Genomic DNA, 13,404 nt, shown 5'->3' with positions numbered 1-13,404 from the left:
TTAGTTACTTTACTTCAGTTACACAAAGCAGGTTAGTTACTTTAGTTCAGTTACACAAAGCCAATTTTGTTGTTGGAGCCTAATTGGTGGCAGAAAGTGACAGTTAGCTGCTGGACCCAGAGTTACCAGCGGTACAGTTGTCAAAATAATATAATCGTTGATGTTTTTCCTGATTATTTTCATGGTTTGTCAGCAAAAGATGGATTATCTTACAGCAGTTATCTAACATTTAACAATGCTGTGAGATTTCCTGATCTGTAGTCAGTGTCTGGATGGTAAAGGACCAAAAATAGCTTAAACGGCCAAAGTTAGAGAGGCTGAACATCAAGGTTTGTCTGAGGATTTGTGTGTGTTACGGACAGAATAACTGCTTCCATGTTTATAAATCTTACTTTAAGTCTGCAGAAACAACCACTATTAATGACCAATATATGAAAACAAGGCAAGTTTATTTGTATAGCTCCTTCAACAACTGGGCAGTTCAAAGTGCTTTACACAGAATAGAGACATATGTAGAATGACATTCAAATATAAAAATGTAAGACTAAACAGAAGCAGATAAAAGACTAAAAACAAGCAGATAAAATATTTAGGAAAAAATAATTAAGTGTTCAAATATAACATTCGAAAATTGAAAGTGAGCTGATAAAAGTTGTAGTGCAGTAAAGGCAGTGGCAAACAGAAAAGTCTTTTGTCTTCATTTTAAAGAGTTGAGAGTTGCAGCAGATCTGCAGTTTTCTGAGAGTTTGTTCCATATTTGTGGAACATAGAAACTAAACGCTGCCTCTCCATGTTTAGTTCTGACTCTTGAGAACACAGAGCAGACCAGTCCCTGATGATCTGAGAGGTCTGGATGGTTCGTAGCTGAGCAGAAGAAATACATACAGAAATGTATTTCGGCCCTAGACCTTTCAGTGCTTTGTGGACCAACAATAGTATTTTGAAATCTATTCTTTGACAGACAGCAAGCCAGTGTAAGTGTAACCAGGTTTTAATGAGCCTTCAACATTACCTGCAAAAATACCTCAAGGTCTGGGATCACTACTACTATAATTTTGGTAATGTCCTGGTTCGAGGGATATAGATTAGATAGATAACAAATGCAATGACATTTAATAACTAATTTATCTTTGGCTGTGGATAATTACTGACTTCACACAGAGAATGAAAACACAGATACACAGTAACTCCTTTCAAGAAAATATTATCATTGAAAATGTCCAACAGTGCATATTACAGTCCCATTTCTCACCCCGAAATACATATGAAAGAAATAGAAATATGTTCTGCCCAGAAACTACAATTTTGAAAGTTTTGCTGCAACGATAGTCCAATATAGTCCTTTTAATTTAGTGGTGCACAACCCTGTACCTGTTCGAGGTCATTCAAAATGTAAAAAAATGTATCCAAAGCGATCCTCCAAATCCACAGGAGAGAAAGACCTTACTGGTGATACAGTAGAAATGGAAATCCAAACTCAGGCCTGAAGTTCAGAGTCCTGTCGTGCTGTCCACTCCGCTCGGTTATGCTGGTGGCAGAAGAAACCATTGGCCACATAAGTTGACAGTCTTAACTAATGATATGCATAACCATTATAAACAGTTAAGCAAACACATTGACATTGACATTGAAAACATTTTCAGACACCACATCCAAAATAAATCACAGTTCAGGATATTATTCCCTTTTCTCGCAGAGCCAAATGTTCGCCGTTTCTACCTCGGCAGCAGCTTTTAGAAGAGAACGACACCAGCCCTGCGCAGCTGCCACCTAGTGGGCATTACCACAAAATGCTTGCCACTGCTGAAAAGTGTTGAAAATCAAAATGACTCAATCAAAACAAAGTGGCATAACCTGAACGATTGTGTCTGATTAATTGGTGAAAATAGGAAACTCATACTTTGTGCTTTTACTCGTGTTATATCTGAAGGAATATTTTAGCTTTCGTTCAAAATAGCTTGGATGAATGTGCAAAATGTCTTTGACGATGACAAATATTGATCACTCAATTACATCATCCTTGCTTCAAAGATTTCAGTACAACCACCAAATTTGGGGTGGGTTACATAAGGACGTCGGGACTGGAGTAATATGATCTACTTTTTTGGTCTTACTGAGGACTTCTGAACGAGCTGCAGCTGTCTGATCGACCTGTAAAGACAGTGTTACAGTTTTTCCAAATCCTGCTGAGACATAAGTCCTTTAATCCTTGATTTATTCTTTAGGTGATAGTAAGCTGACTTTGTAACTGTTTTAATGTGGCTGTTGAAGTTCAGGTCTGAGTCAATGAATACACCTAAGTCTCTGGCTTGGTTTGTGGTTTTTAGCATTACCGTTTGAAGCTGGGTGCTAAATTTTAGTCGTTGTTCCTTGTCTCCAAAAGCAATCATTTCTGTTTTTTCTTTGTTTAATTGGAGAAAATTCTGCAATTCTCCAATCGTTGATTTGCTCAATGCATCTACTCAGTGCTTGTATTGGACTATAGTTTCCTGGTGATATTGTTATTTAAATGTGTGTGTTGTCTATGTAGCTATGGTAGCATGATCTGAGCCAGTGGGAGCATGTAGATGTTAAACAGAAGAGGCCCCAGGATGGAGCCTTGGGGAACTCCACATGTAATTTTTGCACGCTCAGATGTGTAATTATGTATTGACACAAAGTAGTCTCTGTCCTTCAAACCATTTCAATGCTGTGCCAGAAGCGGTCCAGTCCGTCCATTTAATGGCTGCAACCACAAACGTCTCCATCTAGCTTCAGAAGGTGTCTTTGACAAAGTAATTGATTATTGTTGTTTGCACTTAAAACATACAATCATAAAGAAAGAACAGGACAAGAAATTGATTAAAAAATTTGCAGGAATGATCAAAAAGTCTCAAAAAGGGCTTATGCACGACCCTCCCTCTTAAACCTATTATAACTATACTTAAACTACGTAGCTAGATGAAAATAAAAGAATACAAACAAAATACAAACAAAAAGATAAAACAAAGGTGATTAGAACATCTGTAAGAATTTTTTGAGCTTGATCTAAAAAGTATTTAAAGAGGAACATGATTCTGTTAGATTTTTTGTCGTTCCACAGCACCACACCTTGATAAACAAATGAGAATTTGGGAAAAGAGGTCCTACAGAAATGTTGTAATATGCAAGTCATTCTTTCTTCTTGTAGGGTGTACATGATAATGAGAATTAAAATTAAAGTAACTATGAAAAAAATAGGTAAGGATTTAGGAAGGCAAATTACTTTATACATAAGAACCCCTGTTTTATAATTATTGACCTCATAAATTGTAAGTATTAGCAATTGTTTGAATAATGGTTTAGTTGGGGATAAATGAGAAGAGTCGGTGGCAATTCTTACAAAGGATTTCTGAAATCTATGAATTGCTTGTAAATAAGAATGGTAAGTGCTCGCCCAAATGATATTACAGTAAGAGATGTAAGGATAAATTAAACTGTAATACAATGTTGGAAGTGTGCTCTTTTTCAAATGGTGTTTAACCCTTTTTTTATAATGCCCAACAATTTTTAAACCTTACAAACAATTTCACAATGATTCTTAAAACAAAGTTTTTCATCAATGTAGACACCTAAGAACTTTACTGATGAAAGTGCACTATCATTGATATTCATTTTTGCTCTCTCTGCATTGTAAATCTTGTTCTTATTTCTAAAAATAATAAAGTTAGATTTCTTGACATTATTGACACCTTATTTAACTTGGCCGTAATTTTTTTTTCTCTGAGGTGTAAAAGAGCCATATATGTAGAATATTTTTTTCTAAACCCATATTGATGTTTTAACAAAATATTGTTCATATCAAGGTGTTTCATGATTCTACTGTATACCAGCTTTTCAAGAATTTTAGAACAAACAAGAAAGTATTGATACAGGAAGATAGTTGGAGAATACAGATGGATCATCAGATTTAAAGAGCGGAATAACTTTGGCAATTTTGAAGGCTTGAGGTATATTACCTGATTCAAGGGACATGGAAAAATTAATGTAAAGGGCTCAATAATTAAAGCAGCAACTTTTTGGATCAAAGAGGCTGGAATTTCATCATGGCCAGGAGAAGAGTTTTTGAGACTCATGATAATATCAAGAACCTCTGAAGACTTTGCAGGCTCAAAAACAGTAAGGGAAGCCTCCTCTTTACTTAATCAGTGGGAGAACCAAAAGCACTGACAATATGTTTTGCAAGACGTGGTCCCACATGCACCACCAAAATAGTAGGGCTTCGTGGCAGCCCTACTTTAGCTGCTGTAAGAGCCTTTGTGTGTATTTACCCTTCTCTGCAGAACTCCAGAAGCTGTTGGTGGTTAAAGAGGAGTTTCCCTCTGAGCAGCAGGAGAGGAGCTCGACTCTGGACCAGGAGGACCCAGAGCCCCAAACACAAACTGAACAGATGGAAACAGAAGCTGATGGAGAGGACTGTGGAGGACCAGAACCAGACAGGAACTCTGATCCAGATCCACATTTACAACCTGATACTGCAGACTCTTCTGAACCTGAGACTGATGACAGTGGTGATTGGAAGGAGACCAGAGAACCTCAGTCAGGTTTGAACTGTTTGAAAAAAGATGGCGGTCCTGTCAGAGATTCCAGATTTAGTGCTGGTGAGAAAAGATTTAGCTGCTCTGAGTGTGGGAAAAGATTTGGCTACAAGAGCAAGATGAAGACACACATGGCTTCTCATACAGGAGAGAAACCTTTCAGCTGTTCAGTTTGTAAGAAATCTTTTACACAGAGGGGGAATTTAAAGTCACACATGAGATTCCACACAGGAGAGAAACTTTTCAGCTGCTCAGTGTGTGAGAAAAGATTTGGCTCCAAGAGCAAAATGAAGAGACACATGGGTTCTCATACAGGAGAGAAACCTTTCAGCTGCTCTGAGTGTGGGAAAAGATTTAGCACTGAGTACCATCTGAAGAGACACATGGTTTCTCACACTGGAGAGAAACCTTTCAGCTGCTCTGAGTGTGGGAGAAGATTTAGCTTCGAGCACACTCTGAAGACACACATGGTTTCTCATACAGGAGAAAAACCTTTCAGCTGCTCAGTTTGTAAGAAATCTTTTCCACACAGGGGAACTTTAAAGACACACATGAGAGTCCACACAGGAGAGAAACCCTTCAGCTGCTCAATTTGTCAAAAATCTTTCACTAGTCGGTCTTATTTGAATGTACACATCAAAGTCCACACAGGGGAGAAACCTTTCAGCTGCTCAGTGTGTGGTAAAGGTTTCATTAATAATGGGAATCTGAAGAAACACATCAGCGTTCACACGGGAGAGAAACCTTTCAGCTGCTCAGTGTGCGGTAAAAGTTGCAGTCGTAGTGGGGATCTGAAGACACACATGAGAGTTCACACAGGAGAGAAACCTTTTAGTTGCCATATTTGTTGTAAAGGATTTGCCCGGAGTTCACATATCAAAAAACATAAATGTACTGGCCGCTTGTCCTCAAAGTTTCATCAAACTGAGGAGAACAAAGAGGCAGAGCCTCCAGCCAGCAGCCCACATGAAGAGATTGACGACAGTGGTGATTGGAAGGAGACCAGAGAACCTCAGTCGGGTTTAAACTCTCAGTGATTCTAGATGTAGGGCTAGTGAGAATCTGTTTGACGATACCTCGTCAGAGTTCTTAATGTAAAGTGAGCAAGAAAACAACAAAGTTAATACATTTCTTTATCAGTTTCATCTTGTTTGATTAATTCTGATGTTTGTTTCATAAAGTCTGAGCGTTCTCAACTCAGAGAACAGACGTTACCTTGTGTCTCTTTCTCTGTTGTTCCATTTTCTGAATGTAAAATGTTAATCTCATTATGCAGTTGGTTCTAATAAAACTCTTCTGCTCTGATGCTTGAGTTGAGGCTTCATGATTTTCTTTTTTCGTCTCAATAACTTAAATGCCATTCACAGTTTCCTGCTTTGTTAAGCAGCTTTTCTTTTTGCACAGGAGATGATAAATGAGTAATACTTTTATAGAGAACTTAACTTTTCTGCTTGTGTTTAATCTTGACCCACAGCTGCTTCATTCATTCCATACATGTTTCTCGTTTTCTCTATCCTCAAACATTTCACACCACAGCGTGCCACATTAATAACATTTAGCATTGCTGCCCAACCTCTGGATCTCCCTCCTTTCAAACATCCACAGCCTCACTCCATTCCTTTAAAAATCAAGTCAAGACCTTTTCAAGTCAACACCTGACTCCCACTGACTTTTTCTTTTCTGTATTTTGTATTTCTTCAGGCATGTAAAGCATATTAAAGTAACTTTTATGTGGTTTTTGAATCCTATCTATTGTTATTATTACGATTATCATTATCTATCCATTCTCGTCTGCTTGTCTGGGACTGGGGCATGGGGGCAGCAGACTAAGCAGGGCATTCCAGACGTCCCTTTCCCCAGGCACAACGTCCAGCTCCTCCTGGGGGACCCCGAGGCGTTCCTAGCCCAGGCGAGAGATATAATCCCTCCACTGTGTTCTGGGTCTTCCCCTGGGCCTCCTACTAGTTCGTCATGCCTGGAACACCTCTCACGGGAGGCGCCCTGGAGGATCCTTACCAGATGCCCAAACCACCTCAGCTGGCTCCTTTCAATGCGAAGGAGCAGCAGCACTACTCCGAGCTCCCTCCGAATGTCTGAGCTCCTCACCCTATCTCTAAGGCTGAGCCCAGCCACCCTATGGAGGAAACTCATTTCAGCCGCTTGTGTCCGCAATCTCGTTCTTTTCGTCACTACCTAAAGCTTATGACCATAGGTGAGGGTTGGAGATAGACCGGTAAATCGAGAGCTTTGCCTATAGGCTCAGCTCCTTCTTCACCACAACGGTCTAGTACAACGCCTGTATCACTGCCGACACCGCACCAAACTGACTGTCCATCTCACGCTCCATTCTACCCTCACTCGTGAACAAGACCCCGAAATACATGAATTCCTTCGCTTGAGGCAGCACCTCTCTCCATCCAGAGGGGGCAGTCCACCTTTTTCCAGCAGAGAACCATGGCCTCAGACATTGAGTTGCTGACACTCATCCCAACCGCTTCGCACTCGGCTGCAAACCGCCCCAACGAGTGCTGGAGGTCCCGGTCTGATGAAGCCAAAAGAACACATCATCTGCAAAAAGCAGAGATGCAATTCTAAGGTGACCAAACCGGATCCCTTCCTCCCCCCAGCTGCTCCTTGAGATCCTGTCCATGAATACCATGAACAGAATCGGAGACAAGGGGCAACCCTGGCGGAGGCCAACACCCACTGGGAACGTGTTTGACGTTGTGCCGAGTATGTGGACACAGCTCTCACTTTGGTTATATTGGGACTGGATAGCTTGTAGCAAGGAGCCCGGTACCCCATATTCCCGCAGTACCCCCCACAAGACTCCCCAAGGTACACGGTTGTAAGTCTTCTCCAAGTCTCAACTCAACTTTATTTGTAAAACACTTTAAAAACAGCCGCAACAAAGTCCTGTATATAAACAAGCAAACAAGAACAATAAAATAAATATAAAGGGGAATAAACACTTAAATAAATAGTTTAATTGCTTTTTTTAAAAACAAGAAATAAAAACAAACCATAAAACACCTAAAACAAGAGCAGAGTTTCATGCGTGGTTGAAAGCCAAGGAATAAAAATAGGTTTTAAGATGAGTTTTAAAAATGGACAGTGAGAAGGCTTGTACATGTACATGCACCATGTACATCAAGGAAAGACTAGCTGACCATATACAACCTTCACCAAGACCTTAGAGATAAAGGGCAGCTTGGAGATAGGCCTAAAATTTGCCAGCACACTATGATCGAGGCCAGGTTTCTTAAGTAGTGGCTGCACCACTGCATGCTTAAAACTTCGAGGAACAAGACCAGTAGACAGACTACTGTCAATGACATTTAACACAGACTGTCCTATACTGGGGAAAACTTCTTTAAAGAAACGAGGGGAGACAGCATCACAGGGAGAACCTGATGGCTTAATATGGCCAACCAGGTCCTCTAAAAAAGACAGAGACACTGGCTGAAAACCATCAAAAGCTGCAGGACAAGGAGCAGTGACTGAGGGGTCAGATGTAGGAGCAGAGATGAGGGCCCTAGCAGTAGCAACATTATCAATAAAAAAGTGCAGGAAGCTATCACACATTTCAGGAGATGTCTCCAAGCTGACAGGCTGAGGGGCATTAAGAACATTGTCAATTGTTTTAAATAACACATATGGGTTATGACGGTTGGACTCAATGATGTTTGACAGGTATACTCTTTTTGTTTCTTGAACAGTGCTCTGGTGGCGGCGCCAACAATCCTTAAGGATTTGGAAGGAAACCTGCAGCTTGTCCGTCTTCCACTTTCGTTCAGCTTTACGGCACTCCCACCTAGCTGCACGAGTTATGTTGTTATACCAGGGCTCAGATTTAGCTTTGGGCTGCACAGTTTTTAATGGAGCCACAGAGTCCAGTATGGTCCGGCAGGAGGAGTGAAACCAGGAGCTGAGCACCTCAGTGTCAGCAGAGACAGGAGGCTCACAGAGCTGCTCAAAAGCCACAGAGAAATGACCGGCAGTGCAAGAGTTAAAAATCAGGAACAGAAGCGCCAGATTTAACTTCAGTACAGGAGAAAGCAACTTCAAACAGTACAGGCATATGATCTGAAAACACATCGTCACAGATCTCCAAGTTAGACACAGATAAACCATGAGAGAGGACGAGGTCTAAAGTGTGTCCATGTTCATGTGTGGGACCAGACACACGCTGCACCAAATTAAAAGAGTCAATAAGGCTCAGAAAGTCCTTCACCAGCGGCTTTTCAGGACAGCACACGTGAATGTTAAAATCCCAGAGGAAAAGGGCACAGACATATTTTGGCAAAATTTCAGCCAGAAAAGTAATTCACAAAGTCCTTGTTGTACTTGCAGGGCCGCTAGATGACGGCGCACAGCACCGGATCAGAACGACCCACCTCAAATAAAGTCACCTCAAAGCTGGAAAAGGAGGATGAGACTGTGCACTGCGGGAGTTAAAGAAGTAACAGTCAGCTGGTAAGAGTTCGACAAGAGCACTGCACTCACCGGCAACGATCCAGGTCTCTGTCACACAGAGGAAATCCAGGCCACGGGAGCTAAAAAAATCTCTCAGGATGAAAGTTTTGTTCGCCAGAGATCTAGCGTTCACCAAGCCGATCCTGGTGGGAGCCGGCGGGGCTTGTGGCCCGGGAGCCCGAGGCAGCGTCCTCAGGAGCTCATGGTTTATCCCCCGCTGAGAGAGCCGGAGGGGGCAGAGGCGGTGGGGCCAGGGTCCCTCGGATGAGCCGATGACAGGTACCAGGCAGGCGTCTATGGGATCCAGGAAGCGCCGGGGTATAGCAAACCGAGGGAATAATCCAAGTCCTGTCTGGGAAATGGACGAAGAGCGCGTCAGCTGGAGCCTCAGCTTCACCAGCCAACCGCTGCGGCGACAGCGACGCTTACGCCGTGAAGGTAAGGCCGAGAACAGGTGAGGCGGAATCCCCGCCAGGAGCGGGGGCAAAGTATTCTGTGCATCACGAACAAACACACTGAGATCTTTGACATTTTACCTTAGAGACAAAATAGCATGACGATCATACACCAGCAGAGACTCAATCTGTTTAGTGCCGATGGTTAAAAACAACAAAAACACCAAACATTGCAGGAGCAGCAGACGGCCAGCCACACACACTGGCGCCATCTTAGCTGTCAGTCCACAAAACTCATATAGACTGGATGAGCAAACTCCCCTGACCCCTCCAGAAGTCTTGCAAGGGTAAAGAGCTGGTCCGTTGTTTAACGGCCAGGACAGACGCCGCATTGTTTCTCTTTAATCCGAGGTCGACAATCGGTCGGAGCCTCGAGGTTGAGTTGAAGTCTCCCAGAAGAACAATAGAGTCCCTAGGCAGTACCCCTTCCAGGACACCACCTAGAGACTCCAAGAAGGCCGGGTTCTTCGAACTGCTGTTCGGTGCATGAGCACAGACAACAGTCAGAGACCTTCCCCTCGCTACTTGCACCTGAAAGGAGGCGACACCCTCGTTCCTTGGCGAGAACTCCAACACAGAGTTACTCAGCCGAAAGCTGAGACTGGCTGGGGCCCCATGGACAAAGGACCTGGCACCAGACGCTTGCATGCAACTCCCCTCCCGGGTCTAGCTCCAGGAGGGGGCCCCGAGGTACGCTGATGACCGTGTTCCCGCTTCATAAGGGTCTTTGAATCGCTCCTCCCCTCAGAACAACTTTGCCTTGGCAGATCCTACCAGGAGCTATTGCTCCCGACAACACAGCTCCCAGGATCACTGAGCACACAAACCCCTCCTTGTTAAGGTGGCAATTCGTGGAAGATAATTATCATTATGATTATTAATAATAATAATATTATTATTACCCATATTGTGGCTGGAAGCATTAAAAAAACAACCTTGAGAAATATTTTGAGTCTATTTTAAGAATTTGTCTTCCTGTCTCTTTTTCAGAGGAAGTTTGTCATTTCAAAAATGTTGGACTTTTATTTTGAAACTTTTCATCTCCTCTGCCCTGGAAGCTGTCGTCTTTACTGCGGCTAACTTCATGCTGTTTAATCAAGACGGCAGCTAGTAGCAGTTTCTTTATTATTAGTGAGAAAGTTTGTTTTGGCAACAGAAACTACTGGACACTGTTTTCAACCCTCAGCTTCACTTACACAGAGCAGATTAGTTACTTTACTTCAGTTACACAGAGCAGGTTAGTTACTTTACTTCAGTTACACAGAGCAGGTTAGTTACTCTACTTCAGTTACACAGTGCAGGTTAATTCATTTCATAGGCCGTCAGTCTTCAAAAAAATTTAAAAATGTTAACAACTTAAAACTTTGCAAGAAAAAGGGTTAATAGACTCACTTTTTACATGTCCGTTATCTGCCATGTTGTGAACAGTAAGAAGCATCGTGGCAGCCCTACTTTAGCTGCTGTAAGAGCCTCTGTGTGTGTTTACCTTTCTCTGCAGATGTCCAGAAGCTGTTGGTGGTTAAAGAGGAGTTTCCCTCTGAGCAGCAGGAGAGGAGCTGCAGTCTGGACCAGGAGGACCCAGAGCCCCCACACATTAAAGTGGAACCGGAGGAACCTTGGACCAGTCAGGAGGGAGAGCAGCTTCAGGGGCTGGAGGAGGCTGATATCACCAAGTTCACATTCACTCCTGTCCCTGTGAAGAGTGAAGAAGATGAAGAGAAACCTCAGTCCTCACAGCTTCATCAAACACAAACCGAACAGATGGAAACAGAAGCTGATGGAGAGGACTGTGGAGGACCAGAACCAGACAGGAGCTCTGATCCAGATCCACATTTACAACCTGATACTGACAACGAGCCTGCAGACTCTTCTGAACCTGAGACTGATGACAGTGGTGATTGGAAGGAGACCAGAGAACCTCAATCAGGTTTGAACTGTTTGAAAAAAGATCGTGGTCCTGTCGGAGATTCCAGATTTAGTGCTGGTGAGAAACTATTTAGCTGCTCTGAGTGTGAGAAAAGATTTGGCTCCAAGCGCAATCTGGAGAGACACATGAGACTCCACACAGGAGAGAAACCTTTCAGCTGCTCAGTTTGTAAGAAAACTTTTAAACAGAGTGGAAATTTAAAGGCACACATGTGTCTCCACACAGGAGAGAAACTTTTCAGCTGCTCAGTTTGTAAGAAACGTTTTACACAGAGTGGAACTTTAAAGGCACACATGAGACTCCACACAGGAGAGAAACCTTTCAGCTGCTCAGTTTGTAAGAAAACTTTTACATGGAGTGGAACTTTAAAGTCACACATGAGACTCCACACAGGAGAGAATCTTTTCAGCTGCTCAGTTTGTAAGAAAACTTTTGCACAAAGTGGAACTTTAAAGACACACATGAGACTCCACACAGGAGAAAAACCTTTCAGCTGCTCAGTTTGTAAGAAAACTTTTACATGGAGTGGAACTTTACAGAGACACATGAGACTCCACACAGGAGAGAGACCTTTCACCTGCTCATTTTGTGGTAAATGTTTCAACGGAAGTTGGGATCTGAAGACACACATGAGAGTTCACACAGGAGAGAGACCTTACAGTTGCCATATTTGTAGCAAAGGATTTGCCCAGAGTTCACATATCAAAAAACACAAATGTGCTGGCGGCTCGTCCTCAAAGTTTCATCAAGCTGAGGAGAACAAAGAGGCAGAGCCTCTAGACAGCAGCCCACATGAAGAGATGCTGACAGAAGCTGATGGAGAGAGCTGTGGAAGACCAGAAGCAGCCAGCAACTCAAATCCAGATGAACCAGAAACTGATGAGGACACTTGAGATTCTCCTGAACCTGAGACTAATGACAGTGGTGATTGGAAGTAAACTAGCAAAACTCAGTCTGCTGTAAATCCTTAGTAAAAGGTCCTCATCAGTGACAATGAAAGCCTTTTTATTAACCCCTTGGACCTTTTGGAAGGCGTGGCCGATTCAGTTTGAAAGCTACAGAGAAGATCATCACATATTGGTATGAAACTAGATGATCTTAGGGATCCTTTTCTACAAAATATGTCGTGATCTCTTGTTGGGAAGGGGGTGAAATTTGATGTTTATTTGTCTATTGAGCATCTTTAGGTGTTTTAGTAAGATTTTTTTTTGTTCACAAACTGATATTTTAATTAAATATTTGATCATAGAAGTGTAACAATTACAACTCCTTTTTTTTTAACAGCAAAACAAAATAAAAACATTCTTAGTTTACCAAAGTTGCCTGAAAGTTGTCCCTGCGTCAGTCTGTGGCACGAGGATAGGCATGCTGTGTTTTAATTTAGGCCAGAAATTCCTAAACCAGCTATCCCTGTTATGTGATTTCAGAGCCCTGTACTACGAAGCTGGATTTGAGGGTCAGTGAGTTAACCTGAGGTTTAACCCTGGTTATCAGTATCTCCAAGGTGGTTCTCTTTTAACCTTTCTAGGTCACCATGGTAACTCATGCTGCGGAGCTAACCTGGGCAGGACCAGGATTTGTTCTGAGCTTCGGCTTGAAATTGGCTAGAAAGCCTCTAACTACTTTTAAAACAGTGTCTCACACTAGTCAGCAGTCAATTTATGATTCATACAGATTCTCAGCGGTGAGAACTAGATATAAATTCATATCTGATGAGTAGTAACATTGTAATAATGTCACCAAATGGTACCTTGCAGTTACAGTAGAGTTACTGTATGTACAGTTATAGCTACAGTTACAGCAGAGATACAGTTACAGTACAGTTACTGCTTTTCCTGCATTGTGCTGGTACCAAAAATAAAATGTCCAGCTGAGCTTAATGACTACAGACCAGTAGCCCTCACATCTCATATCATGAAGACCTTGATGCGGCTGATTGTACGCCTACTGAGAGTTAAGGTCAAAGACAACCTCGATCCCCTGCAGTTTA

At 42.4% G+C, this 13,404-nt stretch overlaps 3 protein-coding genes across 3 annotated transcripts in view; all 3 read left to right on the top strand.

The window, feature by feature from the left end:
• The window catches only part of LOC131984887 (gastrula zinc finger protein XlCGF71.1-like), a 23,770-nt gene extending 18,953 nt beyond the window's left edge, over positions 1-4,817 (top strand). The window contains exon 2 of the mRNA XM_059349879.1: positions 4,797-4,817. The gene's annotated coding sequence lies outside the window, so the exon portion shown is untranslated. The remainder of the gene's footprint in view (positions 1-4,796) is intronic.
• The window catches only part of LOC131984828 (zinc finger protein 239-like), a 13,760-nt gene extending 356 nt beyond the window's left edge, over positions 1-13,404 (top strand). The window contains exon 2 of the mRNA XM_059349808.1: positions 10,986-13,404. Coding sequence (XP_059205791.1) covers positions 10,986-12,307 — 1,322 coding nt within the window. The 3' untranslated portion in view covers positions 12,308-13,404. The remainder of the gene's footprint in view (positions 1-10,985) is intronic.
• Positions 4,217-5,861, top strand: LOC131984590 (zinc finger protein OZF-like). Its single transcript, XM_059349451.1, has one exon. It carries the CDS (start codon positions 4,217-4,219, stop codon positions 5,591-5,593), a length of 1,377 nt encoding a protein of 458 aa, XP_059205434.1. The 3' UTR covers positions 5,594-5,861.

This window comes from Centropristis striata, chromosome 14 (assembly GCF_030273125.1).
Source record: "Centropristis striata isolate RG_2023a ecotype Rhode Island chromosome 14, C.striata_1.0, whole genome shotgun sequence".
NCBI classification, from domain to species: domain Eukaryota; kingdom Metazoa; phylum Chordata; class Actinopteri; order Perciformes; family Serranidae; genus Centropristis; species Centropristis striata.
This window is presented reverse-complemented; position numbering and strand designations above follow the sequence as displayed.